Raw genomic sequence first — 21980 nt, 5'->3', positions numbered from 1 at the left:
CTGTTGTTTTAACTTCGGCACAGTGGCTGCACCTTAATTATTATTAACTATTTCAGCCAGCAGTTATGACTCTGAAGTTACTGGCCTGCTTCTCTGGCAGCAGACTGGCTGCTCAGGTCACAGCCTGGCAGGAATTCTGTTCCCACAGGCAACTGGCTCTATCGCTGCCGCTAAAGGTAGCTTTAACTAAATCTCTATCATATTTATAAATAAGACTGGAGATTCAGAGGCTGGGGCGAAAACCTGCAGGCTCAGAGAGGCTGAGTAGCACCCAGCTACCCTGCTCTCCTTGCTGGTGTCCCCCAAAAGAGAGCTTTCTTCTGACCAAAGTTAATTTATTTAATTAATGCAAATTTGGGGTTCACAGTGTGATCAAACATCCCCCAACACCCGTCCCTCTGGGCTCATAGCCCACTTTGCAAGGATATAAAGTACACAGCTTGGCTTTTAAGCACAGTCAGTCTTCAGGGCTCTTATTATGAAGTGAGAATTATTGTTTCTGTGGGTAAACTCCAAGTGTGAGTTTTCTCTAAAGAGGGTAGGTGACAGGGCTCATCAGGGAAAGGTGCTTGCGGCCAAGCCTGACAACCTGAGTTCAAATCCCAGGACCCACATGGAGGGAGGCGTTGTATGACCTGGCTAGATGTGAACAAATATCTACTAACCCCAATGGGGAACCAACCACAAAGTACCAATTCCAACTTGAATGAAACACTGAGTTTATTTGGGTCACCTACAGGAGTAGAAAAGACAGACAGCTGCTTCACCAAAGCCCAGCCCAGTAGGGGTGACAGCTCACGGCTGGGAGCCTGGAGAGCAGCCCGACAGGCTGGTGTCCTTTCCAGGATTCTCAGCTTGTCCAAGCCTCTCTCAGCAGCTCTTACAGCTCACGCACTCGGGGGGCGGGACCTGGTGCATCTGGTCAGTTTTAGGGACTTCCTGAGGTGACTGAGCTGCTTCCTTCCTCAGCTGAGGGAGCTTCATTGTGGGAGGGAGGCGAGCCTCAGAGACAGCCTCCAAACTGTCTCTGAGCTCTGCACACAGCACTCAGGAGTCCCTCTTCCCACACGTAAATGAAAGTAAAAAATATTTAAGTTCAAGGCTGGAGAGCTGGCTCCACTACTCCAGAGGACCCGGGTTCAGTTCCCAACACCCACACGGCAGCTCACAACTGTCTGTGACTCCAGTTCCAGGGCTTCTGACACCCTCACACACATACACGCTGGCAAAGCAAACACCAATACACATAAAATTTAAGTTTACGGTCATCCAGGCTGAGCTGCACGAAACCAATGTCCAGAAAACTCCAAAATTTAAAAATAAATAACAAAGGCTGAGGCCTCACCTCAGCTGGCAGGGTGCACACCAGGCATGCACAAGGCCTTGGCACCCATGCTGAGCACCACATAAACCAGGTGGGCAGAGCTTTAAGACACCCCGGGCCATGCAGTGGGTTTTCGGACACCTGGACTACAGGAGACCCTGTCTCATAAATAACATAAAGGACTTGCAGAGGACATGAGTCCAGTCCCCGGTACCCACGTGAGGGAGCTCACAGCCACCTGGGGCTCCAGCTCCAGAGGAGTCAATGCTTCTTTCTGGTCTCCAAGAGTACCTGCATTCACACACACACACACACACACACACACACACACACACACACACACACACACCACACACCTGCACGCACGCACGCACGCACACACATACACACACAATTAAAATCTAAATAAATCTTAAAAGAAAGAAAACAAAAGACTCCACGCGGCGGGTACCAGGAAGTGTTTAGTGCCGGAGCATGGGCGCATGCGCAGCCTTCCAGACACAAGCCTTGACAAGTGAAGAGAAGGTTCCATCCAGGCCGCCCCTGCACCTCCAGGCAGGAGACCCTATCTCGGGGCTGCGAGGCTGGATGTCAATCAGCAGTGCTGGTGAGGTGGGTGGCGGCCGGGGGCACCCGAGGCCGGATTAGGAGACGCTGGGGGGCAGGCGCGCCGCTGCCGTCTTCTCCACCACGAAGCCATAGTTATACTGGGGGAGCGGGGAGAGGGGCTGAAGGAGGCGCTGGGGACTGGAGGGGTACACTGGGAGTGACTGAGGAGGGGGGACAGCCCGGGGCAGCTGCCCATCCCTGGGGAGTGGGGGACCGGGTGGGGCCCCAGCACTCCATGCAGCCCGGCGCTTACCTCCTTCTCAATGTCCGCCAGTGACTTAATGGTCAGGTCCCCGAAGGCAGAAAAGTTCTAGCGGACACAAGTGGGAGCGTGAGGCCCGAGCCCCACCGGACCGTGGTGTGTGTGCGCGCCACGTGTACGCACAAACACTCACCACGGCCAGGAGTCGGTCTCTCCTGCTATGTGGGACCCGAGAACTGAACTAAGGCAGCAAGGCTTCGTGGCAGGGGCCGGCTGAGCTATCTCTTCAAGCATGCCCCCAACTTCTCAGACGGCGTCTCAGGTAGCCCAAGCTGGCCTCAAACTATGTAGCCAAGGACGCGCTTGCTCCAGAGCCCCCTGCCTCCACCTCCCGAGGACTGGGATGACGGGCCAGCAACACCCTAGCCGGCCCTAAGTCTCCCATCTTTCAGGACTTGCTCCACAAACACTAGCCTTAGCCTCACCCCACTCCTCACAGCTACTCTGGGATCCCCTGGTCTCCATTCCCCACCCGTTCAGGTCACGGTCACTGTGCTGGGTCAAATGGCAGCGAGAATGTCACAGCCCCTTAAACGGGCTGACTCAAGCGCCCGGATCCCAGGGACGCTGACTCACCAGAGGCCCGCAGCTTTTGCCCTCGAATCGGGGGTGCAGCGTAAAGGGAACCCCATCCATGGCTGCAAGGAAAATCCCCGGAGATGCTGCGGTGGGGTTGGAATGGCTCGCTAGACCGGACAACCGTCCTGCAGCCACCTCTTCGTCGCCGCTTGTGATCCTCTGGTGGGATCCCATTGCTTCCTGCACACCAGGGAGCAAGAGCCGATTCCTCAGGCACAAACCCGCTGCTTCGCTCGACCTTTGAAATCTTGGACTCCGCTGCGGCATTCCTGGGAGGATTGGTGGGCCTCACATGGCGCTCCGACTTTGTTAACCTCAGCCCAAGAGTCCACCTCAATCAACACCCGACTAGGCCTCGCCTAAATGCTAAGCAGGACTCTGCATTTGGTCTCAGTTGTGGTGCTCACGTAGCTAAAATTTCTAATCTGCCGAGAAGATTTTTGTTATGTCATTGGTGTGCGAGTTCACACACCCTGGTTTGCCCTCGCTGCAGTTAGCTGCCACCAAGGGGGGAAATTACAGTCTGCTCCACCGCCACATGGCGGCTTCACAACCTTTTACTCAGTTCCAGGCGATCTTCCTCTCCACCCCACCCAGCCATGGCACACACATGCACACAGGACCGCATGCGGGCCAAAAAACATTGCACGTACATAAAATTAAAATAAATCTTAAAAATGAAAAGCTTGGTGGGAGGGCCGGGGAGAGGCCCCCACGCAGTGGGAAAGTCATAGCTCCACCCAGGCTGCAGTGTCTCCACCCTGGCTTCACCTGAGATTGCCATAGAGACTGGACGCCTCATAGATGGAGTCATTCCTCCGCAGAGTGGATGCCCGGGAGCCTAGCCTGGACAGCGTCCGCTCGGGATGGCTGCCTTTGCTGGGGAGCAGGGGACAGTGACCTCAGTCAGGCTGGAAGTCTTCCTCTTGGCCCATCTGCCCACCGGGGTGCCTGGGCCTCACCTGGGCTGTCTGGGTGGGTCCAGCGAGAGGCCCTGCATATCCTGGCTGATAGTGCGGGGTCTTGGGCACTGCCTTGGCGCCTTGGACTTCTTGCACCAGATGGCAAAACCACCCATGTCCCTGGAGCAAGGGGCGGGGACAGGAGGAAACCAATGCTCTGAGAAGCCGGGGCTGGCAGGGCGGGGCCTGTATCTCTGTGTGGCCACCATTTGGGGTATTTTTCTTTCCGAAGCGCTACCTCACCCCAACCAGCGTACTGACTTTGGGCCCCTGAGATCCTCGTCCCCACATTGCAGAGGGATGAGAAAGTAGGTCAGATCTGGAGGTCAAATGGCAGGAAGGAGCTGAAGGCCGGGGATGCTCTGTCCTACCCCACTCTCAGGTATCCAGGCACAGCTTTGGTCTTCCCGCTCAGCTTCACGTCACACACAACCATGTCAGCAGCCCCCAGGGGCATCAGCTTCACACACATGCGCTTCTTCTTGGACACAGAGGCCTCTGGGAGTGGGGGCAGGGGAGTGAGAGAGGGGAGCAGGCAGGGAGGGGGCACCCAGAGGGGAGCACCCAGAGGGAGCACCAGAGGGGAGCACCCAGAGATGCTCACCAGCAGTGTGTCGGGACAACACCTGGGAGCTGGGTAAATCATAAATGGTGATCACAGGAGGGGATGCACTAACTTTTGGAGTCATCGAAGCTGACTTTTGCTGAATATTTGTGGGGTGGCTGTGGAATCGACAGTGGCGTATCTATTTTGGCACCCCAACCTCACTTTCCCTGGTCCTATAAGAGTGTGTGTGTGTGTGTGTGTGTGTGTGTGTGTGTGTGTGTGTTGTGTGTGAGTGTGTGTGTGTGTGTGTGAGAGAGAGAGAGAGAGAGAGAAAACTTCTCTTAAAAAAAAAAAAATCCAGCCCAAGGCTGTTGTGTGTGCTTCTTGGGTGGGAAAGGCTATTTGTATCCTATGTATTTGTGTTTATGAGATAGAGTCTCAAGTAGCCCAGGCTGGCCTCAAAATCACTATGTAGCAGAGGATGGCCTCCTGAGTACTGGATGGCATGCCCATTATGTGGTGCTGCGGATGGAGCCAGGCTCCATGCACAGTGAGAAGCTGCTAGCCGGGCTACAGTCCCAGCCCTGGCTTTTGTGACAGGGTCTCACTCTGTTAGTCTATGCTGCCCTGGAATTCACCACGAAGCCCAAAGGGGCTCTGAACTAGAAGCAATCCTCCTGCCTCAGCCTCTCAAGCGCTGGGATAAAGAGCAGCAGCCCCATACCCGGCAGGTTAAGACAGTTGCAAGGCGCTGGGCATGATGGTTCATGCCAGTGAATCCCTGAAGGAGAGGACTGACGTTCCAGGCCAGCCGGGACTACACACTGAGACCCTGCCCCCACCTGCAAAGCCAGAGAGACAGCAGCAAAAGGAGGGGGATTTTCGGGACCCTCCTGTCTGCACACTGACCTGACCCTCTGCAGAGCTACTAAAGACACCTGGAGAACCAAGCACCATCGGGGAGGTGGGCGGCCGGGTCGGGCAGGGGGTGGGGGGAAGGGAGGCTGAGCTATGCAGAGAGCGGGGAAAGCCAGCTCCAGGTGTCCCCGCTGTGCAAGGGCCTGGAAAGGAAAAGAGAACGGCGAGGAGGATTCCCTCGGCCACAGGAGCGGAGGGCAAGCAGCGGTGACCAGCGTCCCTCAGTAAGGCGGGTGGGTGCGCCAAAAACATTTGGGGTTGTTGTTTGTTTTGAGACAGGGTTCCGTGTAGCCCAGGCTGGTGACAGGTGTGCCCCCCCCACGCCCCACTTCTCAGGGGAAGCTGGGACGAACCCACAGCCATCCTCTTGCTTCAGCGTGAGTGCTACTGTGACAGCTGTTTAACTTGGGGGTAGTGAGTTGAGACAAAGCCTCACTCTGTAGTCCAGGCTAGACGTGAACTCCCTACCATCCTCCTGCCTCAGCTTCCCACGTTCTTCATTAACAGGTTGTGCCTCTCTACCCAGGGAGGTCAAATTCTGTACCAGACAGGCGCTCCCTAAGCCTGGTGCTCTTCCGTGGGCCCACGGATCTTACTGGTGTCTAGAGGGTCGTTGACCGCAGAGAAGCCGGACGGCAGGGGGCCCTTGTCCATCACGATCTGCATGTCCACTACCACATTGTCCTGAGCGCTCTGGGCAGACGGAGGAGGGCGGACAGCAGGGGTGCAGCGTTAACGGTGTGAGCAGGGAGGAAGGGCAGTGGGTGTCACCGGGCAGGGTCAAGGGAGAGTTGGAAGAGGGTCAGGGGTGTCAGCGGGCAGGGGGAGGGTCGGGAAAGGCTCAGGCTCAGGCTTCCGGATGCCCCTGCTCACCCTCAGGCTGCCCAGCGGGCTCAGGCACAGGAAGTAGCCAGCCTTCTGCGCGAAGCTGCGGCCGAAGCTGGCGGTCGCGCCCTCCACGGTGCAGGTGATCTGCGGGTCGCAGGGATCAGCGGGCTTTGTCCCTTCCCTGCCCCGCCCCTGCCGCCCCTGCCCGCCCCCTGCTCACCGCGCTGAAACCCGGCGGCGGCGGCGTCAGGACTGAAGACCAGACCAGGCCCGCGAGCGGCTCCGCGTCCGCCCCGGAATCCATCCTTCCTGGGAACTCAGGAACCAGCTAACGCCCTCGGACAGCCTGGAACCTCGAACTACAACTCCCAGAAGACCTTGCAAATGTGCACCGCAAAGGCAGCTAGTGCGCATACGCAGAAACTGTGGACCAATCCGGTGGAGCCACGCCCTCCGGGCACACCCTTGAGAGATGTTTGCGGAAAAAGAATTAGAACTTCCGCCCTTAATCACCACTCAGGGCGACGAGGAGGCGGCTTAGCTCCCTGTCGAGACTACACTCCCCAGAATTCCATGCGACACCACCCACCGACCCCTTCTACTGTCTCAGGGAAACTGGTGGCCGGGCGCCGCTGACCTGTCACTCCAACAACTCCAAAAGGCGGGTGCTGGTGGGTGAAATGACCCATAAGAGATAGTTAGCAACAACCAGGCTCATTTAAGTAAGCCAATGAAAACTACAAGAGTGCTTTAATAATGAATGGCTAGATCAAGAGCAGCCAAAGGCCGGGCAGTGGTGGTGCACGCCTTTAATCCCAGCACTCGGGAGGCAGAGCCAGGCGGATCTCCGTGAGTTCGAGGCCAGCCTGAGCTACAGAGTGAGCTCCAGGAAAGGTGCCAAAGCTACACAGAGAAACCAAACCCTGTCTTGAAAAACAAAACAAAACAAAACAAAAAACAAACAAACAAACAAAAGAGCATCGGAAGCCCAGGAGTGCAGCGTTTTTAAAGACAAAACCTTTAAGAACCAATTGTGTCCGTGTGGGGCCGGGGGTTGGAGTCACGGGATAACATATGTCTTTTTGCACATTTTAGCAGTATTTTCCAACACAGGGCAATTATTTCTGCTTTACACTTCCTCTAGTTATTTTAGTTTTATGTTTTAGCTTGCACAAACATTATTTTGGTTAATACATCTGGACCATGGTCAGGGTCAAGGACAGCCCCCAAAGTGTTGCCAAGGCAGGTGTGGCTGTTAGCGGGTGGCAGGCTGAGAGTGTCCCGGCAGGCACAAACGGAATCAGAACAAGATGGTGTCAGTCACGTCAGTGTCCGTGACTTCGAGGTCCTGGGCTATATGAGATCCTGCTATAAATTAGAGATAAACAAAAAATGCTTTAAAATATTGGCGAAAAATAAACGAAAAAAAAAAGAGGAGAAAGGAGAAGTGTGAATACTTTCAGTTCTAGGACCTTTGACAAAGGAAATTATTGTGGCTGTGCAGCTGTTGACTTAAAAACGAGTAAGATGGACCTGAAGGCCTGATCGCAGGCAAAATAAGTTTTGTTTTTTTTTTTTGATGTGGCAGTGATTTTTTGTTTTGTTTTGTTTGAGGCAGGGTTTCTCTAGGCAGCCCTGAATGTCCTAGAACTCACTCTGTAGACTAGGTTGGAACTCAGAGATCTGCCTGCCTCTACCTCTGAGTGCTGAAATTAAAGGTGAGTGCCACCACTGCCTGCTAAATTTTATGGATCTTATAGAGCAAGGGATCCTCTTTCTATGGGGTTGAGGATGGAATGCAGATCCTCACACATACTAGGCAAGCACTCTGCCTCCAGGCTGACCCTGGCCCTGGTATATCTTTTCATTTATGTATGTGTTGCCTTTGAAAAAGGTTATTTTGCTTATTTTGGGGGATGGAAAGACTGCTCAGTGGTTAGGAGCACTGGCTGCTCTTGCAGAGGACCCAGGTTCAATTCCTAGCCCTCATATGGAGGCTCACGACCACCTGTAACTCCAGTTCTAGGGGATCCAACACCCTCTCTGGCCTCCATAGGCACTAGGCATGCTTGTGGTACACAGACACACTTATAAAAATATTCATACATATGAAATAAAATAAATAAGTCTAAAAAATAGAGTGTATTGTGTGTGTGCACACAGCACAGTGCGTGTGTGGCCGTGAGAAGAACGCTTTCTGGGGGCGGAACCCAGGTTGTCAGAGTTAGCGGCTGTTGTGGGGTTCCACCAGAGAAGACTGCTCAGACACCGGTTTAACCCAACAGAAACTCTTCACTAGCCAGCCAGCAACTGCATTGGGTGGTCAGGATCCCAGTGGAGCCCTGACCCTTTCTCAGGCTGAGCTTTTACGCACAAAAACCATGTTCTGGGTGGACATACTTCAGTTAACAAAAACAGTTAGTCAGAAGCAGAACTACAGAAGCCAAAAAGCAAGGTCAGCACATTTAGAGACTTCCCAATGTAAGCGTTATAGCTGGGATGGAAAGGTATCCTGGCAGTCAGGAGCCAAGGAATATCACAAAATCACATCGCACAACAAACCACACAAGAGATTTATTGGGAGGGGAAAAACCCAGGAGGGTGGCTGCCTTTGCTCTGGTGAGAATCAGCAGAGGACTGAGCAGAAGGCAGGGTTTATATAGATTTCCATGGGGAGGGGAGCAGAACTTTCCAGGTTGGGGTTGGTGGGATTTCAAGCCCAGAATTTGGGTTTTTACTCTGTAGGGTTAGGACAGGGTCTGGCCCTTAGGCCGGTTCGACTGTTCTGTGGGTGGAACCTGGAAGTTGGAGGTCCTCAGGGGAGGGGCTGCCCCTTGTGTACCTTGAGGGGCTTACATTCCCCCCTCTTTTGTTTATTATTGAAAAACAATCAGGTTACAAGCAAGGGGGGTGATGTTACTTCCTGTTGAATGGGGGCATTGAAGTCCTTGGGGCAAGCATGATCTCACTGGCAGGATATAAGTGGTGCTGTAGCCAGGAGTCCGCAATCCCGTAACTGATTAATATCTGGTTAGCAATCTTTAGGATCTGTTGTTGAAGAAATTTAGACAAGAAGTTTATAAGACAAGGTGCAATTAGTAGGATTAGGAAAGGGAGGAGGGGGGGTTAGGAAGGGAAGTATCTAGTTCCATACTGGACTGTCAAAGCCACTGGCCAGAGGCATCAAGATGACATGGAAGAGGCAAAGACCACCTTTCTCTGCTGTGAGTAAATCTCACCCTCGCTGACTTTGGAGCATACAGATCATCTGCACAACCCACTGGAGATCCTGGATGAACTAAGAAGAAACCCAGCTACTTCTCCAGTGGGATGAGGAGCAGCTGTTCTTCCTGGAACACCAGGATGTCGTTTTACAGCCTGGTGATCCCTTGCTGTCTGAAGAGACAGACAGGCTCTGCCGTATCTCTCAGAATTTATGTTTTTACTTATCCAAGACTTTTCCCCTAAATCTTGAGAACTGCTTTTAAACCATAAAACCCACTCTATGAGTGAGGTCCCCTGTGCTTTCCCAGAGCCTAAGTGACTTCTGTGTTTTGTTTACCTCAGTCAAACTCCCCAGACCCCGAATCTTGGCACTATCTCTGAGTCAACAGTGCCCATTCTTGTGAAAGAGGCCAGATGGACTTTGTAAGGAATCTCAGTGTAGACATGTCTTAAGCTGTGCACTTGGGGCTGAGTTCATTGTTATCTGAATACTTTATTTCAAAATCATGCTGTGCTTAAATATGGCTGAAGTAAAATGATCTGCGCCAGACTTAGAAGTTCTGGTCCAAGACCGGTTGTAATAAAATCGGGCTGAGCCACGTTTCATTCTTGTCTCTTCGTGGGTCATTTCTTCCCACCTGCTGTAAGGTCTGCAGGGGATCACCACACCCCACCACAGCAGTGGTCAGGTTGAGCCGTTGGGAACAGGTTTCCTGAACTTTTGATATCTTAATATAACAATAGTATGGAGGGAGAAAGAAATCTGAATCATTTTTCATTACCTTAAAACACTTATACCTTCAGAACGGCTGTTTACATGCCTTAAATCACTATCTTAGACCCTCGGGCCTTTCTACACCAGAGAGGCAGTTCCCACAGAGCATTGCAGCTGGCTGGCTGGATCCCAGCGTTGTCACTGGGCTCTGATCTGCCTTTTGTGTCCACTACCTTTTGTTTGAAGGATGTAAATCTTACCGAGTTCTTCCTGAAGGGTTCAAAGCCTCTGCAAAACTTGGTTGCAATGGGACCTGGAAAACCGACTGCTTCAGCCTGTCTCTTTAGGGAGCTCCAGATAAGAGGCTGTGGGATGTGGAAACTGACTTGCTAAGGTGTAAATTGTATAACAATTAAAAAAAAAAACTCTTGCATACAGTGGGTTCACCAAAAGTTGGCTTCCCTGCCTGTGGCTTGCAAAAGCTAAGAATCATCCTAGAGTGACCCTGTTTGTTCCAGGGACCGAGTAAAACTGAACACCTGTTGGTACAACACACTTCCTTGGACCTGCAGAACTTACTTTAGTCTTGTATAATTAGCGGGACCAGCCTTAACATCACACATCCCAGGGGCTCAGGAGAGAGAACTACTAATGGTAAGGACTATTTTCGGGAAATAGAATCTCAGCACACCGAGCTCTTAGTCCAGTCATTTATTCTTCCAAATCTTCTTCTCCGTCCTCCCGTGCCCTGGGAGTCCTGGTATATATACACTTACAAGCAGTATTCCCTTAGCAGTGCAAAGCCAGGCTTCCAGGGTCAAATGGAGGGGTGATAAGAATCACATAGAGGGACAGTAATTGTTAATTATCATTTGCAACCCAAAGGGAAGTGACCAATGGGGAAATGAATTAACTAAAGGCTAAATTCAGGTAATATCTAAGAAGAGGGCTCTTATGTGCTCAACTATAACCTTAAACGTGATTGGTAGAAAATGTTAAGAATCTATAAGTCGATAGGTCAATGGGAAAAAAAAAAACTGTCTTCTTTTTTCCTGTGACTCCTATCTGTCCAAGCTATCTGCCGTTTTTTCTGCAGGGTGGGGGAAAGTGTGCTCGGTCGCTAGGCAACCTGTACAGCTAGATGCCTCTGATGATAGTTAAAGGGAGATCTGGAACTGGAGGTAAGGTTCGGGAAAGCAGGAAGTAAAGCTTAATTGGCACATCTGCCAGGCCTTCTCAAACAGGTAGCCTGGATGCTTTAGTCTGTTCTTAGAGAGTACAGAGGTATCTCTAATAAGATACTTTCCTCCATCTGGGGATGGACCTGGCTGGATGCTGCCAATGACGATAATTACAGGGAGGCTTGAACTGGGGTTCTGGCTGTACATAGCTGTCAGCGCACAAGCTTATCTAAATATTCCTTTAGTAGAGGGGAAATGGTGCCCAATAAACGATGGAAAAGCTGCAACAGCACACAAGAAGCTCATAGCAGGAAACGGCTGATAATCAAAAGCCAAATATCATGAAGGTTCCTTGAGCCTCAGCTTGACCTCTGGAAGGCCCTTGGCTTCTTCCAGGTATTGGCTTTGTCATAATCAGCTGAAATCCTACTTTGTATATTTTTGTGGCTTGTACCGCTTTAGCTGTGACATTCTCAGATTTCCACAACGCTTTCTTAGACCCTCATTACAACTGGGCTGCCTTTTCACCATAAACCTCTCCTGGGCTCTCTAGGACCCTCGGTCTTGCCGCACAGTGCCAAACCTCAGCTGCTTCCCATGACTCCCTCATGTCTTGTTAAACTAGTACCACCTAGGTGACTCTTTTTTTTCCCCCAGAGTTGAGGACCGAACCCAGGGCCTTGGGCTTGCTAGGCAAGTGCTCTGCCACTGAGCTAAATCCCCAGCCCCTAGGTGACTCAAGTTACAAAGTTTGCCTGCCAGCACGAGTACTTTCCTGTTTGATTATGTGGAGTGTAGCTTTAACACCTTATTACATTGTTTTTTTTAATTCCATCATAAACCCTGTTTTATGATGTCTGTTTTCAGGGCAGGAATTATACAAGAATAGAGAAAACAGGCCTGGGGGGAAGCCCAGGAGGGAGAGATAGATGAGGGGGCTGAATCGGCCTTTGACAGCCTGATATAATTTCCTGACCCTGTTAGGACAGGCTGTTGGTTAGAGGTCGGGGACTCCATATATAAGAGCGGCCCTGGACAGATGGAGTGAGGAAGAAAGAGAGGGAGAGCGAGTTTAGCTATAAAAGATTTTCGGATCCTTTGTTTGTGTAGTGGCAGAAGTTGCCACCATTGAAAATCGAGCATGCCAGTTTAGGCCATCGAAATGTACTGAGGTCACGCTGTTCGTAGTAACAGAGTGAGGCTTTAATAAAATCCAAGTCATTGGAGGAAGAGAGGGCGGGTCTCAAAGACGGCCTCTTCTGGAGGGAGTTTCTATAGCTCCCCCACCTTCGCCTTTAAGCCATAAAACCTACTCTTCTGAGTGATGTCACCCACTTTACAACAGCCTGAGTGACCTCTGTGTTACTTAGGGCCAGGCCAGTCCTGACCCCCACAGGCATTGTGTTTACCTCAGTTATTCTCCTTAGACCCTAACTTTGAGCTTTGTCTGAAAGTCAACAATCCTACGATGAAGCCTTTCAAAGGCGAACTTCGCAAGCAGCCACAATATCAACACGTCTTTAGCTTTGTTGTATTCATGGGGCTGAGTTAATTATTATCTGAATACTTTTTTTTTCCAAATTTGTGCTGTGCTAAAGTAAAATGATCTGGGCCAGTTCCAGAAGTCCTGGTCCAGCACCAGTTACGATAAAGTCGGGCTGAGCTGAGTTTCATTCTTACCTCATCCGGATTGGTTTTCCCCGCCCGCTGTGAAGCCTGCAGGGGAACCCCCTCACCACACTGTGTCTCTGGCAGGGTCAGAGGCTGTCTGCAAGGCTGCAACATGGTTGTCCCAATAAATCAGCTCTGGCGGGTCTCAAGGGCCACCGTCCCGCCTTGCAAGACACCTAAGTCCTCTCGGGATGTGGAGCAGGTTCACAGCCACTACTCACTCTTCGGACACTGGGCAGCCGTAAAGGGGGATTCCAGGCAGAGGGGAGTTGGTTTGCTGCCTCAGGTACCCCATCAGGCCTTCAGGAAGACCCAGGGCCCCTACCTTGACTCCACAAGGTAACAAATATTTGGAAATGACCCATCAAGCCAGATGTGCACTGTAATCAGGCTGGAAATCTGGAAAAGTGTACAACCCCCTCCAGAAACTGTCAGACTGGCACCTGCAACTGGGCCTGTTACCTTCTGCCTCCCTCGGTCAGACAGACAGGAAGTCCCTTCCAAACCCCAACAGAAGGGCCTCTCTCCTGGAGTCTCCTTTGGGGTTTGGTTTTGGTTTTGGAGGTGTGGGAGGGGGCAGAGGCGTACATCTAAGGCAGGGTCTCATGTAGCCCCAGCTAGACTTGAACTCACCTTATAGCTGAGGCTGACCTTGAACTCTTGTCCTCTTAAGAGCTGGGGTGGCAGGTGTACAGCACTTCTCTGGGCCTCTCTTGCTCTGTGCTGCGTATGTCCTAAATAGTACCCATCGACTTTCCCCAAAACACGATGCAAGCTCCAGGCCATGTTTCATGGTAATCTGTTATTGGATTTTTCCCAGGGGCCTGCCTTGAGAAAATCCTTCTCAGAGTCCTGGGAAGACACTACATCCGGCGTGGGGTTATCTGAGGGAAAAGAATCTATGTAGGGCTGGAGAGATGGCTCAGAGGTTAGCAGCAGCGACTGTTCTTCCTGAGGTCCTGAGTTCAATTCCCAGCAACCACATGGTGGCTCACAACCATCTGCAATGAGATCTGGTGCCCTCTTTGGGTCTGCAGGGACACATGCAGACAGACCACTGTATACATAATAAACAAACAAACAAACAAATATTCTTCTTTTAAAAAAAGAATCTATGCACACCAGTTTCTTACGTCCGTTTACTTTATTTCTCTATAACAAACTTCTATCTACACAGCGTCAGTTCCATCCTGACTCTCAGTTCTCTGTCCCTTCTGTTTCTGTCCTCTCAAGCCCTAGTAATAACTAAGCTCTTCCGCTCTCGATCTCATCTTCATCCTCTGTTCCTTCATCCTCCATCTTTCCTTCCTCTTCTCCTCTCCTGAGCTGATTCAAACCCACCTACAGTCTGCAGAACTTTTTCTTGCTCCTTACTCCTCGGCCCGAGCCAGTTTGCCTTCTCATCCACAGAAACTCTGCCTTGTTCTCTTCTCTCCGGCCACTCTGCTTGCTCCAACCAGCACCTCCAGTCTTAACTGCACCTGGTTCTGCAAAAAGCCCTATTGTCTTGAGTGAACAGCTCTGCAATGCCACTAGGCCTGAAGGAAAGCAATGGTCTGAGCTTCATTTGCACAAGAAACAAAGCTATGCATCTTCAGTCCACCTGTCTCCTAGGTCTGTAGGGGTGTTACCTCGTAGATCAGCTGTAGGTCTGAGAAGCTCAACTGTTTGCCATATGACCTAGTAGTATATGATTGCATAAGAAATTCATAGCAGAAGACAGCTGACATATTAAAAGCTGAATAACACCAAATATTTCCTGATAAATGGCTTCCCTCTAGAAAGATTCCTTGACCTTTCTAGGTCTAGCTCTATTATATACAGCTGAATTATATTTTTGGTTGTGAGCCTAGCCTTTAACGGCTGAGCCATCTCTCCAGCCCCAGCTGAATCTCTATAACATATTCTTATGGCTTGCAGCAATCTGTGTGTCTGTCTTCCCCCACCAGCCACTGCAGGACCACCATTGAGTGCCTACTGCATACCGAAACACTTCTGTCTCCTCAGGGTCTCTCTAGAAAAGACGGTCCTTCCCATTCCCATTCACAGAAAGCTTGCTGTAACGTGGGTGGCAGGTGTCCCTGTCAGGATGCCCCTGGTGGCAGGACAAGAGCCTGCTTGCTGGCCAGGGCCATGTGGGGAGGCACAGCGTGGGCCTCCCCTGCCTGGCCTGCCGTGGTTTCCTGCAGGTGGCAGGTCATCCTCTAGGACAGATGTTCCATAGACCCATGGCCCTTCCACGGATCAAGGGGACACAAAGGTCACCACTGAGACGCTGGCCACAAACCCTGGCCTTTGCCCTTCAGTTCACAACTCAACCTTGCAGCCTCAGTTTCCCTATCCTGCCAGGGTCCAGCCTCTCAGGTCCTGAGATGGGAAGGGGTGTCAGTGCAAGGAAAACTTCTGACCATCAAGTGGATTGCACTCCAGTAGCCCCGAATAGCTCAAGCTGTCTTCTTACCAGGGTTACATGAAGAGCTCTATTATTGGCTTCTGTTTTTGACTTTAAGAAATACATCACAGCCGGGCAGTGGTGGCGCATGCCTTTAATCCCAGCACTCGGGAGGCAGAGCCAGGCGGATCTCTGTGAGTTCGAGGCCAGCCTGGGCTACCAAGTGAGTTCCAGGAAAGGCACAAAGCTACACAGAGAAACCCTGTCTCGAAACACCAAAAAAAAAAAAAAAAAAAAAAAAAAAAAAAAAAAAAAAAAAAAAAAAAAAGAAAGAAAGAAAGAAAGAAAGAAAGAAAAGAAATACATCACAGGCTGGAGAGATTAAGAGTCAGATTAAGAGCACTGACTGCTCTTCCAGAGGACCTGGGTTCAAATCCAAGCACCCACATGGCAGCTCACAACTCTCTGTAACTCCTGTTCCAGAGGACCAGACACCCTCACACAGACACACACAAAGGCAAAACATCAATGCACATAAAATAAAAATAAATAATTAAAGAAGAAAATACATACTAATTTAAGGAATCCATCGTGATCATTATGAAAGCCCCCATTGTTCCCCTTTATGCTTCCCCAAATACACCTTCCCGCCCGTGCATAACCTTATTCTATACACAGAGTTCAGCATTTGTCAGGCTTAACTAAGTATCCAGCCAGACACATCCTGCTCTCACAGCACTTACGTCAGCTGGCAGCTACTTGTGGTTACAAAGTTAGAAAGTAATAGACATGGGCACAATGCTGTAAGGGAAACAATATTCAAACACAGACAATCCTTTCAAGATATATTTTTATACAGTTCCCTTTTCTACAAGAGGGTCCCATGTCTCAATCTCTCTGTAAAAGGCAGACCTTGAAAAAGCACCCTTGTCCCATGCCGCTGTGCCATACTTCTTCCACCAATATAAGCTCCTATGTACGGGAAGGATAGGTCCATCCATCCCACATTTTCCAGTGTATTTTTTCCTCTTAGAGCACACCAGATCCTACCAATGATTCTATGCTTGGTGTCCAGGGAACTTACTCTCAACAGTTGGCACCATGTGTTTTCCCGAGGCTTTCTCCCTAGTCTGTGTATGCATGCCCTGCTCTCCTTTCCCGAACTGTGAGACATGGTTAATGTTCCAAGTGTTGTGTTCTCATATGTACCTAACTGTCTCCATTGAGTCAGAAAAGTTCCCAGGATTGGGAGTTGTAATTAGCAATTCCAGATAAAAGATTTTGAAAGACCCCCAGGGGAGATCTTCCTTCAGGAGAGACCCCAAACCCAAGGAACACACAGAAACCACAGATCAGATGCAAACAGCAAGAGGGTTTATTAGATACACAGGTACCCGGGGCTAAGTCTCTCGGAGGACTTGCGCCCCTTCCTAGGGCAAAGGGGACTTTTTATAGGATCCCAGGGGCAGAGGCGTGGTTACAGAAGCGAGAGTCATAGTTACAGGGCTCTTATTGGTTGTTTCAAAGAAGGCCAGGGTGAACTTGGGGTCGTGTTCTTTAATTCTCAGAAGTTTGACGTGTGGCTGACTTGGCCTTGCCCAGGGTATAGTGGGTGTTTTTCCAGCCCAGCTGCTTATTCCTCAAGGCCAGGGGGCCAGCCATAAAATATCCTGATTTGACTCAACTGTTTTTCTCCCAAGGCCGCTGACCACAGTTATCTCTCTCTCAAGGCCGGATGGCTGGCCATAGTTATCTCTCTCAAGGCCGGGTGGCTGGCCAGCCACAGCTGTGAACTCCTGTTTTTCTGATTCCTTCAGAATGGCGTTTCTTAGGCTAAGTTATTGGGACAGGGGGGGGGGCATTTTATTGGCCCAACGCCCCATGTCCTCATAATGGAGTGGGGGTCTTTCAATTTAAGAAGCATTAACCCCCTGCTGAATCTTGGGAAATATTTGAGAAAGAGCAGAATTTCCAGGGAAAATTACAGCTGTTGCATGTGTGACTGACAAATAAAACTAAAAACCACCCAAAGAATCACCAATATAATGAGAGAGAAAAAAGCCTGCAAGCTGCATGAATTTTGCAAATTCCTTCACTCTCCCGTGGACTACTGGTCCTTGCCAAGTAAGAGTCCGTTTCCACAGGTGCCTTGCCCCCAGGAAACCCGTGGGACAGGTGGTCATGTGCTGATCCGAGTCTAGGCTGGACTGCTCCCAACACTACCCAGAGACCAAACCAACAACTACTGTGGATAGCCATGGTTCAGATGAGTCCCAAGCCCACAAGCGCCCGGCATCCGGTTACTGGACAGGGAGGGTCAAGAATTTGAGTTGAGTTCCAGAAGTTTCTTTTTCTTTCAGGAGAATTCCACAAAGCCTAATTAATTCCTCCCTTTCCAGAGAAATGAAACCGAAAGGCTATCTTTTACTTGCTGGAAGCACCTCGGCTGCTCGGGGACTGCCCCCAGGTACTCTGGAAGTTGCCATTGGCTGCAAGCCGGACAGGCTGAGGGGCGTGGCCCGGAGAGGGTTCCAGCGCCGGGCTCCGGGCTCTACAAACCACATGGCACCCACTTTCTACCACTACCTGCCGGCGCCCATGGACGAGAAATGGCAGGAGCAGGGCCGGGGTCTCCGCCCGCGGTGCCTGGTGGCCGCGGCCTTGGCGGTCCTGTTCCAGGCGGCCTTGGTCACCCTGCTGATCTACTTCGCCGTCAGGGCGAACGGCGAGGCCTGCAGGGACGGGCTGCGGGCGCAGGATGAGTGCCGGAACATCACGCACCTGCTGCAGCGCCAGCTCACCCGCGCCCAGGACGGCCTGCTGCAGGCGGAGACGCAGGCCAACACCTGCAACCGCACCGTGGTAAGGCCGGGAGCCGTCCCAGGCCCCCGCCCCGCCCCACCCCGCGGCTGAGGACCTTGGCCGGGGTCTCCCACTCCCCACAGCTCCGAAACCGGGGACCTCAGCATCCTCCCTCCCGGGACTGCTTTGCGGAGGGTGATGGAGTTGGAGACGGGACAGCGCCGGGGCTTCTCCGGGGACTCCACTCGGCCCTGATGATCGGAACTTCTTTATTTTTTGAGGAGTCAGGGTCTCGCTACATAGCTCAGGCTACCCTGGGAGTCACTCTGTAGACCAGGCTGCCCTCGAATGCATAGAGTTCCCCGCCTCTGCCTCCCGAGGGCTGGGACTAAAGGCGCGCGCCACCACCTGCAAATACTGAAACTTTGAATGTGTCTCTTAGAGACCTTGACTGGGAAGTGTCGTTGTTGTGTTTGGGGAGGACTTGCTAAATCTGTGTGAGCCGCAGAACATCTGGAACTTTCTAGTAGGTTCTAGCCATGAAGAGCTTTCAAATTTCCGTGGGGAAGTGGGGGCTTGAAACTGTGCCGTTTTGGAGACGGCGCGTTTGTTGCCAGGACTGGTGGGTACCGAGGGGGAACCTGAAAGGGCGCTTGTTCGGGTCAGGAGGTCCTCTGATGACTTGGCCTGAAAGTGTCTAGGGACCAAGACAACAGCCAACCCGTGTTTCTGCCGCTTCTCTGACTCAGGTGACCCTTCAGGATTCCCTGGAGAAGCAGGGGTCCCAGGTCCGGGAGCAGCAGGCCCGCATCCAGGAGCTTGAGAGTGAGAAGGGGTGGGGTCGGGGGGTGCGGGGGCAGGGGCAGGGCTGGGGCGGGGGAGTGCAGGGGCAGGGCTGGGGCGGGGAATGCAGGGGGGGCAGGGGAAGGGCTGGGGCGGGGAGTGCAGGGGGGGCAGGGGCAGGGCTGGGGTGGGGGAGTGCAGGGGGCAGGGGAAGGGCTGGGGTGGGGGGTGCAGGGGCAGGGAAGGGCTGGGGCATGGGAGTGCAGGGGAAGGGCTGGGGTGGGGGGTACAGGGGCAGGGGAAGGGCTGGGGCGGGGGAGTGCGGGGGGAGGGGAAGGGCAGGGGAAGGGCTGGGGTGAGGGGGGGCAGGGGGCAGGGGCAGGGGCAGGGCTGGGGTGGGGGAGTGCAGGGGGCAGGGGAAGGGCAGGAGCAGGGGAAGGGCTGGGGTGAGGGGGGGCAGGGGGCAGGGGCAGGGCTGGGGTGGGGGAGTGCAGGGGGGCAGGGGAAGGGCAGGAGCAGGGGAAGGGCTGGGGTGTGGGGGGTGCAGGGGAAGGGCTGGGGCGGGGGGGGGGTGCAGGGGAAGGGCTGGGGGGGTGCAGGGGCAGGGGAAGGGCTGGGGCGTGGAGTGCAGGGGGCAGGGCTGGGGTGAGGGGTGCAGGGGCAGGGGAAGGGCTGGGGTGGGGGGCAGGGGCAGGGGAAGGGCTGGGCGGGCTGAGAAGGAACTAAGAGGGACTCCAGATCGGGACTTGGGGAGAGGTGGTGGCCCAGAGTGAGGGGACAAACCGAACCCCAGGGTGGAAGAGCCAAGGCTGGGGAGTGGAAATGGGCCGAGGGAAGCACCCTGTCGGGAGGGTGGGGCTGCAGTGCTGGAGGGTCCAAGAGATCTCGCTGCTCCTGGACAGCCCGTAGAAGGGCTTTCCTTGATCTTGCCTTCATCTTGCTTGGCCCTTGCCTTGATCTCCCTCTCCCTTCGGCGCTCCCTACCCCCCTCCCCACCCCCGCCCCCCACCGGCCTTGGCTGATGTCTGGCCTTGGTGTCAGACATTACTTTGGGGTAGTCCCCTGTCCCCGCCCCCCTCTCCCTGCCTTCCCCTCACTGACTGGCCCTCTGTGTCCCTGCAGGCAAGGTCATGACGTTGAACCAGGAGCTGGAGAAGCTGAGGTTAGAGACACAGCCCCCGCCCCTGCCTCCGCCCCCCTCACCCCCACCCCCGCCACTCTCCACTTCCTTCCTCAAGACCGGGAACCCACTTGGCTCACACAATCTATAGCTCAGGTCTGAGCTGTGAAGAAGGCTTAGTGAGGAGAGCTTGCAACGCTAGTTTAAGGACCTGAGTTCGAATCCCCAGTACCCACTTAAAAACTGGCTGTAATTATTATGTTCGTAGCTCCGGTACCGGGAAACAGGCAGAAATATCATGGGGCTCACCGGCCAGCCGGATGCGCCCAGGCAGTAAGCTTCATGTTCAGGGAGAGACCCTGTCTCTCCTGGAAGAGGAAGAGGGTATGCAGGCAAAACTGTAGCCTTCCGTCCCAAAGTTCACTGCCAAAATAGTAATAATAACAATTAATAAAAATCAGGTGGAGCCAGGCACATGGCGCACACCTTTAATCCCAGCACTTGGGAGGGAGGCAGAGGCAGGTGAGTTCGAACTCTGTGAGTTCGAGCACAGCCTGGTCTACAGAGCGAGTTCCCGGACAGCCAGGACGACACAGAGAAACTGTGTCTGGGCAAACAAAACAAAAAGCCTCAGAGGGAAAGCATCCCTAGACCACTGCCATAGGTGACCAATCCCAGCTCCCTTCCTCAGGAATGTGGTGGGTGGGGCAGCCTAGGAGCCTCAGCTTGGTGACAAGGGCCTGAGATCCCACGGGAGAGGAGGAAAGAGGAGCCTGAGTCCAGGTCGACCTGAGTGAGCAACTAGCGAGGTCTCCAGCAAAGTCTCAATGCTAAGACACTGGCTGCTCTTGCAGAGAACCTGGTGCTGGTCCCAGCAACCCGGCAGGACACTGGTCACAACCACCCATAACTCCAGCTCCATGAGCTCCACACCTCTGGACTCTGAGGGCACTGAATTCACACGCACGCACGCACGCACGCGCGCGCGCACACACACACGCACAGTTAATAAAATCAGGGCAGGTGAGGGGATTCAGTGGATGAATCACCTGCAGCACAAACCTGTCAACCTGTGTTTGATCTCAGAACCCACACATGCCTCTGACTCCACACATGTGCCATGGTATGTGAGTCCTCATGCATACACATCACACATGCACCTGTACACACACTAAATAAAATATAATAAAATTTTAAAAGAATAAAAATAAAGTCTAAGGAAAGAAAATGTGACTTTGAAATACTAAGAATAGGGCTGGGAGAATCCCAGTCTAGAATCCCCCTGTGAGGGGCGGGGGCGTTGCTTAGGGTAGAGCCCTGCCTAGACTTCCCCCAATTTCAAACCTGCACAGAAACATTTTAAAAGGAGGCAGGTCATCAGGAGTCAGGTGACCTCTGCCTGAGCCATCCCCTCTCCACCCAGGACCGCTGAGGAAGCTTCTAGAACATCGCAGAAGAACTCTGCCAGCCCCGTGATGCTCTCCAGCCTACTGATGTTCGCAGTGATGCTGATTCTGCTCTTTTGAGGATCCAATGCTTAGTAGGTGAGGAACTGGGTCCGGGGAGGTTGTGAGACCTCGGACATCTGGGGGCGAGGGAGACATTGTGTAGGTGAGTTATACTTGGGCCAAGAGAGGAGCCAGCTCAGGGAGGGGGTCATGGCCCTGCGGTGGGCGGATCGGGTGGCAGTTATCAGTTGACTGGGTCTCTCCTCTCTTTAGGCTACAGCCTGTTTTGACACAGATGCGGCTGCACCTGTTTGAAGTCGCTGAGGACCACGGTGGCTCTGGAGGCATCGTGGCAGCTCCGAGGACGCAGACGCCACTGAGTGGAGCCTGGATTGTACCTCCCTCCCCGACTTGTGACCGGGGAGGGTGAGGGGTGCACCTCCTTTTTTTGTTTTCATGGTTACTGGGGAGGAATTTCTTAGTTCTAATGTTTTTGAGTTCCGAATAATAATTTGGAAAGAAAACTTGCTTCTAAGTTGCTAGTGTCCCTGGGTCCCTGCTTTCCTGCCCTGCTTCCCACCTCTTGTATATTATTAAAGGGCCAGCCTTAATAA

The 21980-nt window shown here is 52.6% G+C and overlaps 2 protein-coding genes across 3 annotated transcripts; one reads left to right on the top strand and one right to left on the bottom strand.

The window, feature by feature from the left end:
* Positions 1–1767: 1767 nt before the first annotated feature.
* On the bottom strand, positions 1768–6396 carry Mvb12a (multivesicular body subunit 12A). 2 transcript variants are annotated; one of them, XM_028855944.2, is made up of 9 exons: positions 6250–6396; positions 6075–6173; positions 5798–5894; positions 4108–4234; positions 3737–3856; positions 3546–3653; positions 2772–2833; positions 2187–2243; positions 1768–2031 (listed from the first exon to the last, which is right to left on the bottom strand). In XM_028855944.2, the coding sequence occupies exons 1-8, from the start codon at positions 6331–6333 to the stop codon at positions 2212–2214; spliced, it is 729 nt and encodes a 242-aa protein (XP_028711777.1). In that variant the 5' UTR covers positions 6334–6396; the 3' UTR covers positions 1768–2031; positions 2187–2211. The 2 variants fall into 2 exon arrangements, with proteins under 2 accessions (XP_028711777.1, XP_028711778.1); XM_028855945.2 differs by having other exon boundaries at positions 2772–2839; positions 3553–3653.
* Positions 6397–17660: 11264 nt separating this feature from the next.
* On the top strand, positions 17661–21941 carry Bst2 (bone marrow stromal cell antigen 2). Its single transcript, XM_028855950.2, has 5 exons — positions 17661–18075; positions 18765–18840; positions 19921–19960; positions 21342–21462; positions 21640–21941. Exons 1-4 carry the CDS (start codon positions 17776–17778, stop codon positions 21442–21444), a joined length of 519 nt encoding a protein of 172 aa, XP_028711783.1. The 5' UTR covers positions 17661–17775; the 3' UTR covers positions 21445–21462; positions 21640–21941.
* The last annotated feature ends 39 nt before the right edge of the window (positions 21942–21980 follow it).

The sequence above is a fragment of the Peromyscus leucopus genome, chromosome 17, assembly GCF_004664715.2.
Source record: "Peromyscus leucopus breed LL Stock chromosome 17, UCI_PerLeu_2.1, whole genome shotgun sequence".
Lineage (NCBI taxonomy): Eukaryota > Metazoa > Chordata > Mammalia > Rodentia > Cricetidae > Peromyscus > Peromyscus leucopus.
Note: the sequence above shows the minus strand (reverse complement) of the source record. Positions and strands in the feature narration are given on the sequence as shown.